Raw genomic sequence first — 22,955 nt, 5'->3', positions numbered from 1 at the left:
AACAGGAAGGCAGATTATTATCCGAATGGCTATCAATTGAGAGAGGGGAATGTGCAATGAGACCTGCGTGTCCTTGTACACCAGTCACTGAAGGTGCAGCAGGCGGTAAGAAGGCAAAAGGTATGTTGGCCTTCATAGCAAGAGGATTCAAGTACAAAAACAGGGATGTCTTGCTGCAATTATACAGGGCCTTGGTGAGACCACACCTGGAATATTGTGTGCAGTTTTGGTCTCGTTAACTGAGGAAGGATGTACTTGCTATTGACAGAGTGCAGCGTAGGTCTACCCGACTGATTCCTGGGACGGCAGGACTGACATATGAGGAGAGATTAAGTCGGTTAGGATTATATTCGCTGGAGTTCAGAAGAAGGAGGGGGGATCTCATAGAAACCTATAAAATTCTAACAGGACTAGACAGGGTAGATGCAGAAAGGGTGTTCCCGATGGTGGGGAGTCCAGAATCAGGGGTCACAGTCTGAGGATATGGGGTAGGCCATTTAGGACTGAGATGAAGAGAAATTTCTTCACCCAGAGAGTGGTGAGCCTATGGAATTTGCTACCTCAGAAAGTAGTTGAGGCCAAAACATTGTATGTTTTCAAGAAGGAGTTAGATATAGCTCTTGGGGCGAAAGGGATCAAAGGATATGGGGAGAAAGCGGGAGCAGGCTATTTAGTTGGATGATCTGCCATGATCATAATGAATGGCGGAGCAGGCTCGAATTTTCTATGTTTCTACATTCCTTTTATTTGCAGAGAACGGTCCCTGTATATGAATGCATGCCTCTTCTAGCAAGTGTAAATGAGCCACATTACGACCTCAACTGATCATCTTAAATTGGTTGTTAGCGTAGCTATCAGCACGTTCAGGATTATTCACCAGGTGTCCAATTGCTGAATCACATGGAACAATACACATTTTATTTTGGATTTTGCAAATGTGGGCTTGTTCCTCTGGCTGTTCATGATGCGTGTTCCTAATGTACTGTATGAACAAAGCCTAGTAATCCAATGCTGCTCACAATCTGTCACAAGGGACTCAAGCATTGTGATATTTGTGTTGCTTGCTCATTTTAATTATCATTTTAATGATAAAGGTGTACAACCATTGCAAGCCACTCTATACAGATATGCACATCTGTAAGATGGAGCCACAAATCATGTGTCCATGATGCTACCTAAAGGTAACCTGTAGTTGTTAGAGACGACACCAGGGAAATACTTCTGATTGAATAAATTATAGAGCATAGATATAATCATAGAATAATATAGCATAGAAGGCGGCCATTCAGCCCATCGTCCCTGTGCCATCTCTTAGAAAGAGCTATCCTATTAAGTCTCACTCCCCTGCTCTTTCCCCACGGCACCAGAAACTTTTCCTGTTCGTGTTTATCCAAGTCCTTTCCAAAAGTTATTTTGAATGTGCTTCCACCATCCTTTCAGGCAGTGTATGCCAGCTCATAGCTTATTGCCTAAATAAAGTCAGCTTGCCTCTGATGAAGTAGTGAGAACGCATCAAGGTGCTCTGATGCTGCCCTGGAGGCTCGATGGAGGCAATGAACAGGAAGGCAGGTGTCTTCAATCCACGTTGAGCATAAAGCTCTCCAGGCATCAACCAGTGTGCTAAATTCCCATGAGAATATCAATTGTAATCTCAATTCTTTAGTGTAGGATTAACTCTGTTGTTTTGATAGGTCAGAGAGAAAACTCGTGGGACCATTTCTCAGAGGGAATTTGTGGAGAAACAGACTCAATAGGCTGAAGGGCCTCTTTTTGCTTTATGCTTTCTTTCGATCTTACCTTCAGTGTGGTAAATTTGTATGGCTGATGGCCCTTGAAACTCTCATGAATCTGAGACATCACGTGGGCAGTCCTCTCCCAGAAGTGAAGCAGTGTATTCTAGTGGAAGAAAAAAAACACATCACTTCTAAGCAGAAAATAGATAAGGAGGCCAAATGAAATTAAGAAGGAAAGGTGACATGATGGCAGTGCACTGAGTGACAGGGCACGGTATTGAGCCTGACTAGGCAAGCTCCTATTCTCAGATGTGCCAATGGGGAGCACATTGAAAGAGATGCAATGCTTCTGAATGGAAAGTAATAGCAAGACAGATGAGGCCAGGGTGGAAGAAAAATGAGAGAAATGCCTCAGCCCATTCTTGAGTACTAACGAGTAGGATTATCAACAGTGGCATTGACAAATAGACTGATTTCCCTCCAACTCAAGCAGGAAATGGAGCAATGCCTACGGAAGGAGAGGAGGAGAAAGTACTTTTAACTCTTTGGAACAAAAATTAATAAATAACAAAATATATTTGAACAATTCTTGATACACAGTTCAGTTAAGTTGTGACTCAATAATTCGCAGATAGGGATACATTCATGGAGTGGGATAAAGGAAATCCCACTATTCTGGTTTCAGAATTTGAATTCAATTTGGAAAAAGGACAAAAACTGAAAATAAAAAAGGGCTTGTGTCAGTAGAAGTCGTTTTGAAATGAAGCCTGCTATCCTCATCCAATCTGGACTATATAGAATCATAGGAAGTCAAAGCACAGAAGGAGGCCTTTCACCCTTCATTCCCATGCTGGCTCTTTGTACTGCTCAATCCCACACCTTTGCTCTTTGCCCGTAATCCTGTAAGTTCTTCAACTTCAGAAAATCTGTCCAACTCCCTTGTAAAATTATTTATGGAATCAGCTTCCACCAGTATTTCAGGGAGTTGCAGATCCCAGTAACACAGAGCAAAAAAATTTCTACTCATCTCCCCTCTAGATCTTTTGCTGAAGTTTTTAAGTCCATGACCTTTGGCTCACTCGTCGGAGGGAATAATTTTTCTCTATCTACTCTATCAAAACCTCTCATCATCTTGAAAATCTCTATTTGGTCACTTCTTAGCTGACAATCCTAAAGGTTAAAGTCTAACCAATGACTTACAAAGTTTAGCATGAGCTCTTTGCTTTTGCATTCTATGCCTCTATTTATAAAGCCAACTAACTTTTTTTAATTGCATCAACTTGCCATGCCACCTTTAAGAATTTTCCCAAAAGGACCAAGATCTCTCTGCTCATTTACGCTTTTCAAAATGTTATTAAAGTATACTGTCTTTCTATATTAATCTTCCCAAAATATATCATTTCACACTTTTCTGCACTGAAATCCATCTGCCCACTTCATCATTCTGTCTGTCATCCTGTCATCTTCATCACTATCTACTAAATTACTAAGTTTCATATCACCTGCAAACTTTCAAAGGTTACGGGGAGAAGGCAGGAGAATGGAGTTGAGAAACTTATCAGCCATGACTGAATGGCAGAGCAGACTCGATGGGCCGAATGGCCTAATTTCTGCTCCTATGTCTTATGGTCTTTATAATGCTAAGTCTAGATCCTTTACAAAAATTAAATTAAAGAGAATGGAGAATTACAGGCCTGTTAGTTTGACGCCGTAGTAGGGGAAATTTTAGTATCTATTATTAAAGATGTGATAACTGGATATTTAGAAAGGAATGGTAAAATTGGGCAGGGTCAGCATGGATTTATGAAAGGTAAATCATTTTTGACAAACTTGTTGGGCTTTTTTGAGGATGTTACTTGTAGCATAGATAAAGGAGAGCCAGTGAGTGTTGCGTATTTGTATTTTCAGAAGGCTTTTGATAAGGTCCCACACAGGAGGTTGCTAAATAAAATTCGAGCGCATGGGATTGTGGGAAACATACTAATTTGGATTGAGAATTGGTTATGAGACAGAAAGCAGAGTAGAAATAAACAGATCATTTTCAGGATGGCAGGATGTTACTAGTGGGGTGCTGCAAGGATCAGTGCTATGTCCATGGCAGTTCACAATCTATATAAATGATTTGGATGTGGGAACCAATTGCAATATTTCCAAATTTGTAACATGAATAAGTGTGAAGCTATTCACTTTGGTAGAAAAAACAAGAAGGCAGAGTATTTCTTAAATAATGAGAAGTTGGGAAGTGCGGGTGTCCAAAGGGACCTGGGTGTCTTTGTTCAAGAGTCACTAAAAGCTAGCATGCAGGTACAGCAAGCAATTAGGAATGCAAATGGTATGTTGGCCTTGATCACGAGGGTATTTGAATACAGGAGTAAAGATGTTTTGCTGCAGTTATACAGAGCCATGGTGACACCTCACCTGGAATATTGTGCACAGTTTTGGTCCCCTTATCCAAGGAAGGATATACTTGTCATAGAATGAGTTCAACAGAGGTTCACCAGATTAATCCCTGGGATGCCGGGATTTTCTTTTGAGGAGAGATCGAGGAGACTGGGTCTGTATTCCCTAGAGTTTTGAAGAATGAGAGGTGACCTCATTGAAACTTATAAAATTCTTACAGGGCTTGACAGAGTAGTTGCAGATGTTTCCCCTTGCTGGTGCGTCTAAAACCAGGGGACATAATCTCAGGATAAGGAATAGGTTATTTAAGACAGAGATAAGGAGGAATTTCTTCACTCAGAGAATGGTGAATCTTTGGAATTCTCTACCTCAGAGGGCTGTGGAAGCTCAATCATTGAGCATGTTCAAGACAGAAATCAATAGATATCTGGAGATTGATGACATCAAGGGGTGTGGAAATAGTGTGGGAAAGTGGCACTTAGGTAGATGATCAGCGGTGATCAAATTGAATGGTGGAGCAGTCGCAACTGGCCAAATGGCCGACTCCTGTTCCTATGCTCCTAACCGTTCCTTGGAGAACACCACTGCAAACTACTTCCCAGTCTAAAGAACATCCATCACATCCTCTGCCTCCTATCTTTGAGCCAATTCTTGTATTTAATCACCTACAAACACATCTTCCCTTCACCCGCCCCCATCGAAATTCCGCAGGGACTGTTCCCTCCGGGACACCCTGGTCCACTTCTCCATCACCCCCAACACCTCATCCCCTCCCACGGCACCTTCCCATGCAATTGCAGAAGGTGCAATGCCTTTTACTTACCCCCTCCTCACTGTCCAAGGGTCCAAACACTCCTTTCAAGTGAAGCAGCACTTCACTTGCACTTCCCTCAATTTAGTCTACTGCATTCGCTGCTCCTATTGCGGTCACCTCTACATTGGAGAGACCAAACGCAAACTGAGTGACCGCTTTGCGGAACACCTTTGGTCTGTCCGCAAGCATGACCCAGACCTTCCTGTCGCTTGCCATTTCAACACACCACCTGCTCTCATGCCCACATGTCCGTCCTTGGCCTGCTGCAATGTTCCAGTGAAGCTCAATGCAAACTGGAGGAACAGCACCTCATCTTCTGATTAGGCACTTTACAGCCATCCAGACTTAACATTGAGTTCAACAACATCAGGTCATGAACTCTCTCCTCCATCCTCAACCCTTTTTGATCCCCTTTTTCAAATATTTATTTTTAAAATTTTATGTATACACAATTTTTCCCCCCACCTATTTCTATTATTATTTTTAAACTTTATTTCCATCCCTTGTTGTATCTCCACCTTTTAGCCTATTTCGATCCCTTCCCCCAACCCACCCCCACTAGGGCCATCTGTCACTGGCTCATCCTGCTTTCCACTCTTAACGTTTCCATTAGCACCTCCTTTAGCCAGTATCACCTCCATCAACACCCTTTCGACCTTTTGTTTATGACATCTTTTGCAATCTCTCCTGTGCCTCCACCAATCATTGGCTTTCTATCCAGTTTCATCTGTCCCACCCCCCTTAAACAGCATATATTTCACCACATTTCTACTTCTCTTTTGTTCTGAAGAGTCATGTGGACTCGAAACATTAACTGTCTTTCTCTCCACAGATGCCGTCAGACCTGCTGAGCTTTTCCAGCAATTTTTGTTTTTGTTTCAGATTTCCAGCATCCACAGTATTTTGCTTTTATCTGTATTTATGCTGCCACTTTGCTCTTAATTCCATAGATTGTCCAACTTCTTAAAAAGTTTCCTGTGTGACACTTTGCCAAATGCTTTGCAAAAGCCCACGCACATATCTTGGATCAACCTTCTCTGCTACCTCATCAAGGAATTTAGTCAAGTTAATCAGATATGAAATAAAAACAGAAACTGCTAGGAAAGCTCAGTGGGTCTGGCAGCATCTGTGGAGAGAGAAACAGAGTTAACATTTCAAGTCCAATATGAATTCTTCGGAGCGTTGATGTAACATTTGCAAAACTCCAGTCCTGCATCCAGTGAGGGTTGAAAGTTATGAACAATGTCTCTGCTATTTCTATCTTTCCTTCTTTGAGAAACCCAGAATGCATTCCATCTGGGCCAGGTAACTTAACAACTTTCAGTAATGCTAACCATGTCAATATATCCTCTTAATAGAAACAAAGAGCAAGAGTAGGCCATTCAGCCCTTCGAGTCTGCTCCGCCATTCATTATGATCATGGCTGATCATCCAACTTAATTACCTGCTCCTGCTTTCTCCCCATACCCTCTGATCCCTTTGTCCCAAGAGCTATATCTAACTCCTTCTTGAAAGCATACAATGTTTCGGTCTCAACTACTTTCTGTGGTAACGAATTCCACAGGCTCACCACTCTCTGGGTGAAGAAATTTCTCCACATCTCAGTCCTAAATGGTCTACCCCATATCCTCAGACTGTGACCCCTGCTTCTGGACTCCCCCACCATCTTTCCTGCATCTACCCTGTCTAGTCCTGCTAGAATTTTCTATGAGATTCCCCCTCATTCTTCTGCACTCCAGCGAATATAATCCTAATCGACTCAATCTCTCCTCATATGTCAGTCCCGCCATCCCAGGAATCAGTTGGGTAAACCTTCGTTGCACTCCCTCGATAGCAAGTACATCCTTCCTCAGATAAGGAGACCAAAACTGCACACAATATTCCAAGTGTGGTCTCACCAAGGCCCTGTACAATTGCAGGAATCCCTGTTCCTGTACTCGAATCCTTTGGCTATGAAGGCCAACATACCACTTGCCTTCTTTACCGCTTGCTGCACCTGCATGCTTACCTTCAGCGACTGGTGTACAAGGACACCCAGGTCTCACTGCACATTCCCCTCTCTCAATTGATAGCCATTCAGATAATAATCTGCCTTCCTGTTTTTGCTACCAAAATGGATTTATCCACATCTGCCATGCTTTTGCCCACTCACTCAGCTTGTCCAAATCACACTGAATTATCTCTGCATCCTCCTCACACCTCACCCTCCCACCCAGCTTTGTGTCATCTGCAAATGTGGAGATATTACATTTAATTCCCTCATCTAAATCATTAATATATATTGTGAATAACTGGGGTCCCAGCACTGATCCCTGCGGTACCCCACTAGTCACTGTCTGCCATTCGGAAAAAGACCCATTTATTCCTACTCTTTGTTTCCTGTCTCCAACCAGTTTTCTATCCATCTCAATACACTACCCCCAATCCCACGCGCTTTAATTTTACACACCAATCTCTAATGTGGGACTTTGTTGAAAGCTTTCTGAAAGTCCAAATGAACCACATCCACTGGCTCCCCCTCATCAACTCTACTAGTTGAAAAATTCCAATAGATTTGTCAAGCATGATTTCCCTTTCATAAATCCATGCTGACTCTGTCCGATTCTGCCACTGTTTTCCAAGTGCTCAGCTATTATAGTCTTTTATAATGGGCTCTAGAATTTTCCGCACTACTGACATAAGGCTGACTGGTCTATAATTCCCTGTTTTCTGTCTGCCTCCCTTTTTAAATAGTGGAGTTACTTAAATTAGCTACCCTCCAATCTATAGGAACTGTTCCAGAGTCTATAGAATCTCAGATGACCACCACCAATGCATCCACTATTTCTGGGGCCACTTCCTTAAGTACTCTGGGGTGTAGATTATCAGGGGATTTATCGGCCTTCAATCTCATCAATTTCCCCAACAGCATTTCCCTACTAATACTGATTTCTTTCAGTTCCTCCCTCTCAGTAAATCCTGTGTTCCCCAACATTTCTGGTATGTTATTTGTGTACTCCTTTGTGAAGACAGAACAAAAGTATGTATTTAGTTGGTTAGCCATTTCTTTGATCCACATTATAATTTCTCCTGTTTCTGACTGTAAGGGACCTATATTTGTCTTCACCAATCTTTTTCTCTTCACATACCTATAAAAACTTTTACAGTAAGTTTTTATGTTCCCTGCAAGCTTACTCTTGTACTCTATTTTCCCCTTCTTAATCAATCCCTTGGTCCTCCTTTGCTGAATTCTAAATTGCTCCCAAGCCTCAGGTCTGTTGTTTTTTCTGGCCAATTTGTATGCTTCTTCCTTGCATCTAATACCATCTCTAATTTCCCTTGTAAGTCATGGTTTGTCCACCTTTTTCTGTTTTACTTTTGCGCCAGACAGGAATAAACAATTGTTGCAGTTCACCCATTCATTCTTTGAATGTTTGCCATTGCCATCCATCGTCATCCCTTTAAGTAACGTTTCCCAAACCATCATAGCCAAATCGCGCCTCATACCATTGTAGTTTCCTTTATTAAGATTCAGGACCCAAGTCTTAGAATCGACTATGTCACTCTCCATCTTGATGAAGAATTCTGTCATATTATGGTCACTCATCCCCAAGCGGAGCACAACTAGATTGCCAATCATTCCTTTCTCATTACACAATACCCAGTCGAGGATGGCCTGTTCTCTCGCTCGTTCCTCAACATAATGGTCCAGAAAAATATCCCATATACACTCCAGGAGTTCCTCCACTACAGGATTGTTACTAATTTGATTTGCCCAATCTATATGCATATTAAAGTCACCCATTATTACAGATGTTCCTTTATTGCATGCGCCTCTAACTTCCTGTTTAATGCCATTCCCAACATCACCACTACAGTTTGGGGGTCTATATACAACCCCCACTAATGATTTTTGCCCCTTAGTGTTTCTCAGCTCTACCCATAAGATTCCACATCATCGGAGCTAATATCTTTCCTCACCATTGCATTAATTTCTTCTTTAACCAGCAATGCAACTTAACCGCCTTTTCCTTTTTGTCTGTCCTTCCTAAATACTGAACACCCCTGGATGTTCAGTTCCCATCCCTGGTCACCCTGCAGCCATGTCTCCGTAATCCCAACTATATCATATCTGTTTACATCAAGTTGCGCGGTTAATTCATCCACTTTATTGCGAATGCTCCTCGCCTTAAGGCACAAAGCCTTAAGGCTTGTCTTTTTAACAATACTTGTCCCGTTCCCACTATTTTTCACTGAGGCCCTGTTTGATTCTTGCTCTTGATTTCTCTGCCTATCACTTTTCTTATTCCCCTTTCTGTCTTTTGTTCTTGTCTTTGATTCCCCTTCCTCTGACTCCTTACATAAGTTCCCATCCCCCTGCCATATTAGTTTAAACCCTCCCCAACGACTCTAGCAAATGTTCCCCTGGGACATCAATCCCAGTCTTGCCCAGGTGTAACCAGTCCAGTTTGTATTGGTCCCATCTCCCCCAGAACCAGTCCCATTGCCCCAGGAATCTGAAACCCTCCCCTTCACACCATCTTTTCAGCAACGTATTCATCCAATATATCCTACTATTTCTACTCTGACTAGCATGTGGCACTGGTAGCAATCCTGAGATCACTACCTTTGAGGTCCTACTTTTCAACTTTCTTCCTAACTCCTTATATTCTGCTTTTAGCACCTCATCACTTTTTTTAACCTATGCTGTTTGTATCAGTGTGTACCACGACCACTGGCTGTTCACTCTCCCCCTTCAGAATGTCCTCTAGCGACTCTGAAACATCCTTCAGCCTAGCACCAGGGAGGCAACATATCATCCTGGAGTCTCGTTTGCGGCCACAGAAACGCCCATCTATTCCCCTTACAATTGAATCCCCTATAACTATTGCATTCCCACACTTACTCCTCCCCTGTGCAGCAGACCCAACTGCAGTGCAACAAATTTGGCTGTTGCTGCTTTTTCCTGGGAGGCCACCCCCCCCCCCCCCCCCCCCCCCCCACCCCCCCCCCCCCCCCCCCCCCCCCCACCCCCCCCCCCCCCCCCACCCCCCCCCCCCCCCCCCCCCCCCCCCCCCCCCCCCCCCACCCCCCCCCCCCCCCCCCCCCCCCCCCCCCCCCCCCCCCCCACCCCCCCCCCCCCCCCCCCCCCAACAGTATCCAAAGCAGTATATCTGTTTTGCAGGGGAATAGCCACAGGAGGTTATCTATTACCATCCTGTCTACAATTGCTCCCTTCTTCTTGAGTGTAATGTTCAGATCATTCGCCTTCTTTGTGAAGATGGAGGTGCTCATTTAATACTTCAGCCATATCCTTTGTCTCTACATGAAGGATTTGTCTTGAGGTCCTTAAAAGGCCCAACTTTTTCCATTGCTAACCTGCAGCACTTTATGCGTATGTTTTAAGATGACTGTTAACTGTTCTATGACATGGCCTCGCAAGTCGTTCTGCTGTACCATGGCAACTAGGGATGGGCAGTAAATGCTGACCTTGCTGGTGATGCAAATTTCCAGAGATTGAATAATATAAAAATGATTGGTCAGCCTGCCAGCTCAAAGCTTCAAGGAGCTATGAAACATTTTTAGGGGTCATGACAGACCCCCTTCAAAAAAAACCTCTTCAGTAGGTATTTGTAATTCTTATTAGTTAAGCATCAACTGTGCACCGTGCCAAATGATACCAATTACTTAAAGTGTGATGCTGTCCTCTTAATTGACAACGACGACTTGACATGGAAGGGGGAAAACACTTATCTCCCTGCAGAATGAGCACAGTCCCAAAATGTGCAGATGTCGATATGCTGCTATCTAATACAACTTGTGTGAGATGTTCAGCTCCAAACCCTCATTACCTGGTAAGCAACAAGTGACTGGGAGAGCAGATTGCAACGGCTGGCTCCGAGTAAGTCCACTTTCTGACAGACGTCATTCTTTAATTTGTCAAAGTGAGCTTTGGTATTCCGCACTTGAACCTGGACCTGCATTAAAACATAAAGCATGAACATTGCTCATCCTTAGTGCATTCAATCAAAGAGAATAAAATAAACTTCTGTTTTCTTCTTCAACCAAAACTGACTTTTTCACTGCGATTGAAGCAAGAGTGTTTTTTGCCAATTATTCCCTTCCTTTCTCTCGGGGGCAGAGATTTTGATGGGGAAACGGTTCTATATAGGTGTCCAGCAACTACATCAGAGCAACCATTCATCGTGCCCGAGTTCAGTTGGTGAACAATGGCAGGCCATTCAACCATAAACTGAATCACAGATGAGCCCAATCCTGTGCTCAACTGCCATCCACCTGAGTTTTCCAGCAAGGGTCACGTATAGTAATCAGGAACAGTGTTTCCACCTCCCTGACCCAATCATTAGAGTGAGAGAAATGGGTTTCAATTCTTAGGGATGGGTACCAGTACCAGGGAAAGAGAGCGCTGCTCCCCATAGATGGGCTGCACTCAAACTGCACTGACACCAGTGCCCTGGCGAAGATAGTAACTAGGGCTGTTGATAGGGCTTTAAACAAAATAATTGCGTGAGATGTTGTTAGAAGGTTCAAGTGACGGGAAAGTTAGAAAGTTGAAGAGGAATGACCAAAGCAACATGCATATTAGCAAAAAGGGTAATGATAATGAAAGCTTGACAATATGGGACAGAGCATACCAACATTTAGATTCAGACAGATCTGGCAGCTTAAAACTGGCACTCATGAGGAGTTGTGGGCCATCAGTAGCAGCAGAATTATATTAAACCACAATCTGTAACCTCATGGCCTGGCATATCCCTCAATCAACCATTACTATCAAGCCGGGGGATCAACCCTGGTTCAATGAGGGAGTACAGGAGAGCATGTCAGGAGCAGCATCAGATACACCTAAAAATGAGATGCCAACTTGGTAAAGCTACAACACAGGATGACATGCATGCCAAACAACAGAAGCAGCATGAAATAGACACAGCTAAGTGATTCCACAACCAACGGATCAGATCAAAGGGCTGCAGAGTCCTGCCACATCTGACTGGTGGTGGACCAATAATGAGGAAACCCAGTACATCAGTGCAAAAGTCATGGCTGAAGCATTTGCAACCATCTTCAACCAAAATTGCCAAGTGCATGATCCAACTCAGCCTCCTCCTCAGTATCACAGATGCCAGTCTTCAGCCAATTCAATTCACTCCATGTGAAATCAAGAAATGGATGGGGGCACTGGATACAGTAAAGGTGATTCGCCCTGACAACATTCCAGCAGTACCAGTGAAGACTTGTGCTCCAGAATTATCCATGCCCTTAGCCAAGCTGTTCTCGTCCAGCTACAACGCTGGATTCTATGTGACAATGTGAAAAAGTGCACAGGGATGTCGTGCCCACAAAAAGCAGGGCATATCCAATCTGACCAATCACCACCCCATCAGCCTCCTTTCCATCATCAGCAAAGTGCTGGAAGGGGTCATCAACTGCACTATCAAGTGGCACTTACTTAACAATAACCTGCTCACTGATGCTCAGTTTGGGCTCCACCAGGGTCACTCAGCTCCTGATCTCATTGTAGCTTTGGTCCAAACATGGACAAAAGAGCTGAACTCAAGAAGGGAGATGAGAGTGATTATCATTGACATTAATGCAACATTTGACCAAATGCTGCTTCAAGGAACCCAAGCAAAGCTGAAGTCAATGGAGGTCAGGGGGAAAAATCTCCACTGGTTGGAGTCAGATCTAGCACAATGGAAGATGGCTGTATTGTTTGGAGACCAATCCTCTCAGCCCCAGGACATCACTGCAGGAATTCCTCAAGGTCGTGTTCTAGGCACAATGATCTTCAGCGTTTCAAAGGATCCATCAAAAAGTCAGAAGTGGGGACATTCTCTGTTGACTTCACAATGTTCAGTACCGTTCGTAACTTCTCAAATACTGAAACAGTCCGTGTCTGTATGTAGCAAGATCTGGACAACATTCAGACTTGGGCTGATAAGTCGCAAGTAACATTCGCACCAAATGAGTGCCAGGCAATGACCATCTCCAAGAAGAGAGAATTTAATCACCTCCCCTGACATTCAAGGCCATTACCATTGCTGAATCCACCCCCCCCCACACCCCCCAACTAAAAACATCCTGGGGCTTACCATTGACCAGAAATTGAACTGGATCAGCCACATAAATACGGTGGCTACAAGAGGATTTCAGAGGTTGGAAATTCAGAGGCGAGTAACTCACCTCCTGACTCCTCAAAGCCTTTCTACCATTTACAAGTCACAAGTCTGATGGAATACTTTTCCTGTGTCTGGAAGCGTGTGGTTCCAAGGACACAAAAGAAACTCTACAGCATCCAGGACAAGGTAGCTCACTTGATCGGCATCCCATCCGCCACCTTAACATTAATATAAAAACAAAAAACTGCGGATGCTGGAAATCCAAAACAAAAACCGAATTACCTGGAAAAACTCAGCAGGTCTGGCAGCATCGGCGGAGAAGAAAAGAGTTGACATTTCGAGTCCTCATGACCCTTCGACAGAACTAACATTAAGTTCTCCACCACCAAAGCATAGTAGCAGCAGTGTGTAACATATACAAGATGTAATGAAGCAACTTGCCAAGACTTCTTCGACAGCACCTTCCAAACCCATGGCCTCTACCACTTGGAAAGAAAGGGCAGCAGACGGATGGGAACAACCCAACTGTAGGTTCCCCTCCAAGTCACACACCATTTTGATTTGGAGCTATGTTGCTGTTTCTTCATCATACCTGGCTCAAAATCCTAGAAGCCCCTTCCTAAAACACTGTACCTACACCAGGTGGTCTGCAGTAGTTCAAGAAGGTGACTCACCACCATCTTCTCAAGGGCAGTGAGGTTTGTCATCAAATGTTGGCCAAGCTAGCAGTGCTCACGTCCCATGGAAGAATAAAAACATAAGAGTATACCAGCAAATAGGGTCAGGAAAAATGGTAAAAAGACAGAATTAACGGCTTGTTGTCCAAATGCAAGCATCATTTGTAACAAGATAGATGAATTGATAGCAGAAATAGAAATAAATGGGAATGATCTGATAGCCATTACAGAGACAAGGCTGCAAGGTGACCAAAGCTGCGAACTGATTATTCAGGTACTTAACACTTTGGAAGGAGGCAGAAAGGAAAAGGTGGTGGGGTAGCACTGCTAATGAAGGATGAGATCAGTACAATAGTGAACAATGATCTTGCTCTGCAGATTAAGTTATAGAATCAGTTTGGGTGGAGATAAGAAATAGCAATGGAAAAAAAAAATCACCAGCGGGAATAGTCTAAAGGGCCCCTAACAACAGCTACATTGTTGGACAGAGTCCAAAAATCAAAAGATAATGGGCTTTTATAAGAAGAGTACTGCAATAATCATGGCTGACTTTTATCTTCTTGTAGATTGGAAAAATCAATTTTGCAAAGGTACCCTTGAGGACAAGGTCATAGAGTATATGTGGGACAATTTCTTAGAACACACTGTGGAACCAACCAGGGAACAGGATTTTTAGACCTGGTAACATATAATGAGACAAGATTAATTAATGATCTCTGAAGTAAACAATCCACTAGGAAAGAGGATCATAGCATGAAAGAATTTTACAGTTTGAAGGAGAGAAACCTGGGTCTGAAATTGGTGCCTTAAACATCAATAAAGGTAATTATAAGGTAGACAGAGTTGGTTAAAGCGACTGGAAAAATAGATTAAAAGGTAAGATGGTAGCTAAACAGTGGTAGACATTTAAGAAGGTACTTCCCAATTCTCCACAAAGATATAATCCATTGAAAAAGAAAAATTTTGAGAATGATGAACCATCTGTGGCTAAAGATGGTATCAAATTGCAAATAAAATGCATACAGTGCTGCGAAGATAAGTTTTTTAAATTCATTTACGGGATGTGGGCATCGCTGGCTACACCAGCATTTATTGCCCATCCCTGGTTGCCCTTGAGAAGGTGGTGGTGAGCTGCCTTCTTGAACTGCTGTTTGTTTGTAGGAATGCTAGCATTTTGATTCAGCAACAGTGAAGGAACGGCGATATATTTTCAAACTTTTGTGAGTTTCTGCAGTGCATCTTGTAGATGGTACACACTGCTGCCACTATACGTCAGTGGTGGAGGGAGAGAATGTTTGTGGAAGGGGTGCCAATCAAGCAGGCTGCTTTGTTCTGGTTGGTGTCAAGCTTCTTCAGTGCTGCTGGAGCTGCATGCACCCAGGCAAGTGAAGAATATTCCATTACACTCCTGACTTGTGCGTTGTAGATGGTGGACAGGCTTTGGGGAGTCAGGAGGTAAGTTCCCAGCCTCTAACCTGTTCTTGTAGCCACAGTATTTGTATGGTTAGTCCAGTTCAGTTTCTGGTCAATGGTAACCTCCAGAATGTTGATAATGGGGGATTCAGAAATGGTGATGCCATTAAATATCAAGGGGCAATGGTTAGATGCTCTGTTATTGGAGATGGTCATTGCCTGGCACGTGTGTGGCACGAATGTTATTTGCCACTTGTCAGCCCAAGCCTGGATATTGTCCAAGTCTTGCTGCATTTGGACATAGACTGCTTCAGTATCATTATCACGAATGGTGCTGAACATTGTGCAGCCATCAGCGAATATCCCCACTTCTGACCTTATGATGGAAGGAAGGTCATTGATGAAGCAGCTGAAGATGGTTGGGCTGAGAACACTATCCTGAGGAACTCCTGCAGTGATATCCTGGAGCTGAGATGACTGACCTCCAACAGGTATGACTCCAACCAGTGGAGAGGCTTCCCCCGATTCCCACTGACTCCAGTTTTGCTCGGGCTCCTTGATGCCACACTCGGTCAAACACTGCCTTGATATCAAGGGCTGTCACTCTCACCTCATCTCAGGAGTTCAGCTCTTTCATCCACGTTTGAACCAAGGCTGCAATGAGGTCAGAATCTGTGTTACCCTGGCAGAACCCAAACTGAGCATCAGTGAGCAGGTTATTGCTATTCAAGTGCTGCTTAATAGCACTGTTGATAACCCCTTCCATCACATTACTGATCGAGAGCAGACCGATGGGGGCGTTAATTGGCCGGGTTGGATTTGTCCTGTGTTTTGTGTACAGGACATACCTGGGCAATTTTCCACATTGCCAGATAAATGCCTGTATTGTAGCTGTACTGGAATAGCTTGGCTCGGAGCACGCCATGTTCTGGGGCATAAGGTCTTCAGTACTAATGCCAGAATTTAAAGACCTATGGCCTTTGCATTACCCAGTGCCTTCAGCCGTTTCTTGACATCGCGTGGACTGAATTGAATTGGCTGAAGACTGGCATCTGTGATGCTGGGGACCTCCAGAGGAGGCAGAGGTGGATCATCCACTCAGCACTTCTGGCTGAAAATTGATGTAAATGCTTCAGCCTTATCTTTTGCACTGCTGTGTTGGGCTCCTCCATCAGTAAGGATGGGGATATTTGTGGAGCCTCCTCCGCCAGCGAGCTGTTTAATTGTCCACCACCATTCGCGACTGGATTTGGCAGGACTGCAGAGCTTAGATCTGATCCGTTGGTTGTGGAATCACTTAGGTCTGTCTATCACTTGGTGCTTATGTTGTTTTTTAATTTAAGTTAAGGGTTAATTTCTATCTACAGTCTTGTCTTTCTTTAATTAAGTAATTAACTAAAAGCTAATCTTTGGGTTGAGAGGAGGTGAGTTTTAGTTCAGCTTTAAAACAGGGCTCATTCAGACTCTGCTTGCAGCTAGTTAATTGGATAACTGGCTTAAACAGGTTTCCAAAGTTAGATTCAGGGAGCATAAAAGCAGGCCATCCACAGTGCTGTCATGGGCTGCATTTGAGCGTGTCAGTTGGAGTTTGGTGAGTGAGAGAGTTCGCTGAAGAGAGAAGGAGGTGATCATTTTCTAACTTTCCTCAGAAAGAAGAGCAGCAGCCTTGGTAAGTAGGTGAGTATTTCTGCTGTCCTTAATATTCTTTAAACTAGAGGAAATAAAAGGGAGTAATTTAAGGGTATGTCAAGGCCGGGCAGCTCAGTCATGTGGCATGTGGAAGGCAATGTGGGAAGTCAGGGACTCTTCCAGTGTTAATGGTGACCATGTGTACAGAAAGTGTCTCCAGCTGCAGCTACTTAAAATCTGCTTTTTTTGGATCTGGAGCAGTGGCCGGAATCACTGTGGAGCCCTGCAGGGCTGAGATCTTTGTGGATAGCATGTACAGAGAGATGGTCACACTGCAGGTAAAGGGTACACAGGCAGAAAGTAGAAAGGGAATGGGTGACTGCCAGACAGAGTAAAGGCACCAGACAGGTGGTGCAGGAGTCCCCTGAGTCCATCTCCCTCTCTAACAGATTTTCCGTTTTGGGTACTGCTGGCGGAGATGGCTCTCACTGCATTCCCCTGAGAAACCAAGTCCGTGGCACCACAAGTGGCTCAGCTGCACAGAGGGGAGAAAAAAAAGTGGGAGATCAATAGTGATAGGTGATTCTATTGTAAGGGCAACAGATAGACATTTCTGCAGCTGTAGACATGACACCAGGATGGTATGTTGCCTTCCTGGTGCCAGGGTCAAGGATGTCACTGAACAGCTGCAGGACATTCTGAAGTGGGGAGGATGAACAGCCAGAGGTTGTGGTCCATCTCGGTACCTATGACAGAGGTAAAAAGAGGGATGAGGTCCTGAAAGCAGAATATAGGGAGCTAGGACATAAATTAAAAAGCAGGGCCTTAAAGGTAGTAATCTCAGGATTACTCCCAGTGCCACATGCTAGCAAGATCAGGAATAAGAGAATAGACCGGATGAATGCGTGATTGGAGAGATTGTGTAGGAAGGAAGGATTTAGGTTCCTGAGGCATTGGGACCGATTCTGGGGATGATGGGACCTATACAAGTTGGATGTGTTGCACCCCAGCAGGACCACAACCAATGTCCTCACAGGGGTGTTCGCTAGTACTGTGGGGGAGGGATTAAATTAGCGTCGCAGGGGAATGGAAACCTGAGTATGGAGACACAAGAGAGAGAAACAAAGATAGAAATGAAAAACAGAAAAGTAAAAAGCAAAAGTGGAAGGCAGAGGAAACAGGGGCTAGCAACAAATAGGGATATGTAAAAGATGTGTAAAAAGACAAGTCTAAAGGCACTGTATCTGAATATATGGAGCATTCTCAATAAGGTTCATGAATTAACAGTGAAAATAGATGTAAACTGGTCCGATATGATTGAATTACAGAGACATGGTTGCAGGGTGACCAAGGCTGGGAACTGAATATCCAAGGGTATTCAATATTTAGGAAGGACAAGCAAAAAGGAAAAGGAGGTGGCGTGATGTTGTTAGTTAGGGATGAAATCGCTGCAATAGTGAGAGAGGATATTGGCTCAGAAAATCTAGATGTAGGATCAGTCTGGGTGGAACTAAGAAGCAACAAGGACTGGAAAACATTAGTGGGAGTTGTCTAAAGGCCTCCAAACAGTAGTGGTAAGGTAGGGGCGGCATTAAACAGGAAATTAGAGATGCATATAATAAGGGTGCTACAGTAATACTTTAATCTACACATAGACTGGGCAAACCAAATTAGCAATAATATTGTGGTGGATAAATTCCTGGGGTGTGTACGAGATGGTTTTTTAGACCATTACATTGAGGAACCAACAAGGGAACAGCCTATCCTAAATTTGGCTTTGTGCAATGAGAAAGTGTTAGTTAATAATCTTGTTGTGTGGGGTCCTTTAGGGAACAGTGACCATAACATGACAGAATTATTTCTTGAGTTGGAAAGTGAAGTAGTCCAATCTGAAACTAGGGTCCTAAATCTAAATAAAGAAAACTATGAAAGTATGCAAATTGGCCAAGATAGACTGGGGAACTTCATTAAAAGGCATGGGTAGGCAATGGCTAATATTTAAGGAACGAATGTATGCATTGCAACAGTTATCTATTCTTTTCTGACACAAAAACACAACAGGAAAAGGGCCCGTGGCTAACAAAAGAAATTAAAGGTAGCATTAGATCCAAAGAGGAGCTGTATAAGGTTGGTAGAAAAAGCAAGCCTGAGGATTGGGAGCAGTTTAGAATTCAGCGAAGGAGAACCAAGAGATTGATTAAGAGAAGGAAATCAGAGTATGAGAGTAAACTTGCAAGGAACATAAAAGCAGACTGTAAAAAGTTCTACAAGTATGTAAGAAGAAAAAGATTGGTGAAGACAAATGTAGGTCCCTTACAGTCTGAAACAGGAGAATTTATAATAGAGAACAAGGAAATGACAGAGCAGTTAAACAACTATTTTAGTTCTGCCTTTACGGAGGAAGACACAAATAACTTCCCAGAAATACTAGGGAATCAAGGGTCCAGTGAGGAGGAGGAATTGAAGGAAATTAGTGCTACTAAAAATACAGCACTGGAGAAATTAATGGGACTGAAAACCGATAAATCCCCAGCGCTTGATAATCTACATCCCAGGGTACTAAAGGAGGTGGCCATGGAAATAGTGGATGCGTTGGTTGTCATCTTCAAAAATTTTATAGATTCTGGAACAGTCCTGGCAGATTGAAGGGTAGCAAATGTAACCCCACTATTTAAAAAAGGAGGGAAAAAATGCAAATTACAGACCGGTTAGCCTAACATCAGTGGTAGGTAAAATGCTACAGTCTATTATAAAGGATGTGATAAATAGGAAACTTGGAAAATATCAAAGGAATTAGACATAGTCAACATGGATTTATGAAAGGGAAATTATGTTTGACAAACCTACTGGAGTTTTTTGAGGACCTAACTAACAGAATAGATAAGGAAGAACCAGTGGATGTGGTGTATTTGGATTTTCAAATAGCTTTTGATAAAGTCCCACATAAGAGGTTAGTGTGCAAAATTAAAGCACACAGGATTGGGGGTAATATATTGGCATGGATTGAGAATTGGTTAGCAGGCAAGAAACACAGAGTAGGAATAAGTGGGTCTTTTTTTGGAATGGCAGGCAGTGACTGGTGGGGTACCACAGGGATCAGTGCTTGGGCCCCAGCTATTCACAATATATATCTATGATTTGGATGAGAGAACCAAATGTAATCTTTCCAAGTTTGTTGAGAACAAAAAACTAGATTCAGAAGAATGATACATCACAGAATCACAGTGCAGAAGAGGCCCTTCGGCCCATCGAGTCTGCACCAACACGTGAGAAACACCTGACCTAATTCCATTTGCCAGCATTTAGCCCATAGCCTTGAATGTTATGACATGCCAAGTGCTCATCCAGGTACTTTTTAAAGGATGTGAGGCAACCCACCTCCACCCCGTCTCAAGCAGTGCATTCCAGACCGTCACCACCCTCTGGGTAAAAAAGTTTTTCCTCACATCCCCCCCAAACCTCCGGCCCTTCACCTTGAACTTATGCCCCCTTGTGACTGACCCTTCAACTAAAGGGGAACAGCTGCTCCCTATCCACCCTGTCCATGCCCCTCATAATCTTGTACACCTCAATCTGATCATCACCTTGGGAGTTTATGACATCTTGCATACACTTGTATTTTGAGTTTCAAGGGATGAGCATGATCTAAATAAAATATTTTAAAATTATGGGGTTTATTGGAGTGCGCAGAGAAATTATTTCATGATTGGAGTCTTCCGAAAAACTAAGTGGGAATGAGAGTAGTGAGGAGGATGTTAAGAGGCTTCAAGGCGATTTAGACAAGTTCAGTCAGTGGGCAAGTGCAGTATAACGTGAATAAGTGTGAAGTTATCCACTTTGGTAGGGAAAACAGAATTGCAGAGCGTTATTTAAATGGTGATAGATTGGGAAATGTCGATGTACAAAGGGACCTGGGTGTCCTTGTATACCAATCACTGAAAGCAAGCATGCAAGGTGCAGCAAGCAGTTAAGAAGGCAACTGGTATGTCGGCCATCATTGCAAGAGAACTTGAATACAAGGGCTAGGAGGTCTTACCTCAGCTATACAGGGCCTTGGTGAGATTACACCTGGAGTAGTGTGTGCAGGCTTGGTCTCCTTACCTAAGAAAGGATATATCTGCCATAGAGGGAGTGCAGCGAAAGTTCACCAGACTGATTCCTGGGATTGCAAGATTGTCTTATGAGGAGAGATTGGGCCGACTAGGCCTGTATTCACTGGAGTTTAGAAGAATGAGAGGGGATCTCATTGAAACATAAAAAATTCTGACAGGGCTGGACAGACTGGATGCAGGGATGATGTTTCCTCTGGCTGGGTGGCATCTAGATCATGGTCACAATCTCGGAATATGAGGGAGGCCATTTAGGACTTAGATGAGGAGAAACTTCTTCACTCAGAGTGTGGAAAACCTGTGGAATTCTCCACCACAAAGGGCTGTGGAGGCCAAGTAAGAGGAAAATAGACAGATTTCTAGACTCTAAAGGCATCAGGGGATATGGGGAGAGAGGAGTGTGGCATTGAGATAGAGGATCAGTCATAATCATATTGAATGTTGGAGCAGGCTCGAAGGTCCAAATGACCTACTCCTGCTTCTATTTTCTATGTTTCTTGCTAGGCCATTTCAGAGGGCATTTAAGAGGCAACCACATAACTGTGGATTTGGAGTCACATGTAGGCTGGACCAGTTGAGGATGGCAGATTTCTTTCCCTAATAGGCATTAGTGAACCAGATGGGCTTTTACAACAATCGACAATAGCTTCATGGTCATCATTAGACTTTTAATTCCAGATTTTTATTGAATTGAAATTCCACCAGCTGCTGTGGTAGGATTCAAACCCGGGTCCCCACAGCATTACCCTGGGTTTCTGCATTACCAGTCCAGTGACTACTCCAGAAGACTGAAATTTTAGAAATCAGCAAAGGACGACTAAAAATTAATGAAGCGGAAAAAAATTGATTATGTGAGTAAGTTAGTAAGCAATATAAAAACAGATAGTAAGAACTTCTACAACTATATAAACAGGAAGAGATTAGCTAAAGTAAACATTAGTCCCTGGGGAATTAATAATGGGAAATAAGGAAATGACAGAGACAAATAACTTGCATCCATCTTCATGACAGAAAAAGCATCCCAATAATAGTAGAAAATCATGGGGTGAAAGGAGGATGAATTTAAAATAATAATCACCAGAAAAAAAGCTTGAGGCAAACTTATGGGACTAAAGGCTGACAAGACTAAACCTGATGGCCTGTATCTTAGGGTCTTAAAAGAAGTGGGCTGCAGAGATAGTGGATGCATTAGGAGTAATTTTCCAAAATTCCATAGATTCTGGAAAGGTCTCAGGGGAATGGAATACCGCGAATGTAACATCCCTACTCAAAACAGAAGGGAGACAGAAAGCAGGAAACTATAGGCCAGTTAGCCTAATATAAGAAATAGGAGGAGTAGGCTATTCGACCCCTCAAGCCTGCCCTGCCATTCAATATCATGGCTGATCTGCCCCAGGTCTCAACCTCTCTTTTGTGCCAATTCCTCATAGCCCTTAACTCCCCGATATTTCAAAAATCTATCTACCTCCTCTTTAAATACTTTCAGTGATCTAGCCTCCACAACTCTGTGGTAGAGAATACCCTCAGAGAAGAAATTCCTTTGCATCTCAGTTTTAAATGTGTGCCCCCTTATTCTGTAACTATGTTCCCTAGTTCTAGATTCTGCCGCTAGTGGAAACATCTTCTCAACATCTACCCTGTTAAGCCCCCTCAGAATCTTCTACATTTCAGTAAGATCATCCTTCATTCTTCTAAACTCTAATGAATAAAAGCCTAACCTGTTTAGCCATTCTTGATAATGCAACCCCTTCATCCCAGGGATCAGCCTAGTGAATGTCTCTTGAACTGCGTCCAATGGCAGTATATCCTTTCTTAAATACGGGGACCAAAACTGTACATAGTACTCCAGAAGCGGACTCACCAACACCCTGTACAGTTGTAACAAGGCTTCCCTATTTTTAAACTCTAACCCCCCTAGCAATACAGGCCAAAATTCCATTTGCCTTCTTAATTACTTGCTACACCTGGATGCTAACTTTTTGTGTTTCATGCACAAGAACACCCAGATCCCTCTGTGCTGCACTTTTTTGGAGCCCATCTCCATTTAAATAATAGTCTGC

The 22,955-nt window shown here is 43.3% G+C and overlaps 1 protein-coding gene across 3 annotated transcripts in view; it reads right to left on the bottom strand.

Annotated features, from left to right (window-relative positions):
- The window catches only part of ical1 (islet cell autoantigen 1-like), a 135,004-nt gene that overhangs the window by 50,918 nt on the left and 61,131 nt on the right, over positions 1-22,955 (bottom strand). For all 3 annotated transcript variants that reach the window (XM_041200922.1, XM_041200920.1, XM_041200923.1), the window contains 2 exons: positions 10,779-10,904; positions 1,798-1,896 (listed from right to left, as the gene is read on the bottom strand). In XM_041200922.1, the coding sequence (XP_041056856.1) occupies positions 1,798-1,896; positions 10,779-10,904 (225 nt within the window). The remainder of the gene's footprint in view (positions 1-1,797; positions 1,897-10,778; positions 10,905-22,955) is intronic.

This window comes from Carcharodon carcharias, chromosome 12, assembly GCF_017639515.1.
Source record: "Carcharodon carcharias isolate sCarCar2 chromosome 12, sCarCar2.pri, whole genome shotgun sequence".
Taxonomy (NCBI): Eukaryota; Metazoa; Chordata; class Chondrichthyes; order Lamniformes; family Lamnidae; genus Carcharodon; species Carcharodon carcharias.
Note: the sequence above shows the minus strand (reverse complement) of the source record. Positions and strands in the feature narration are given on the sequence as shown.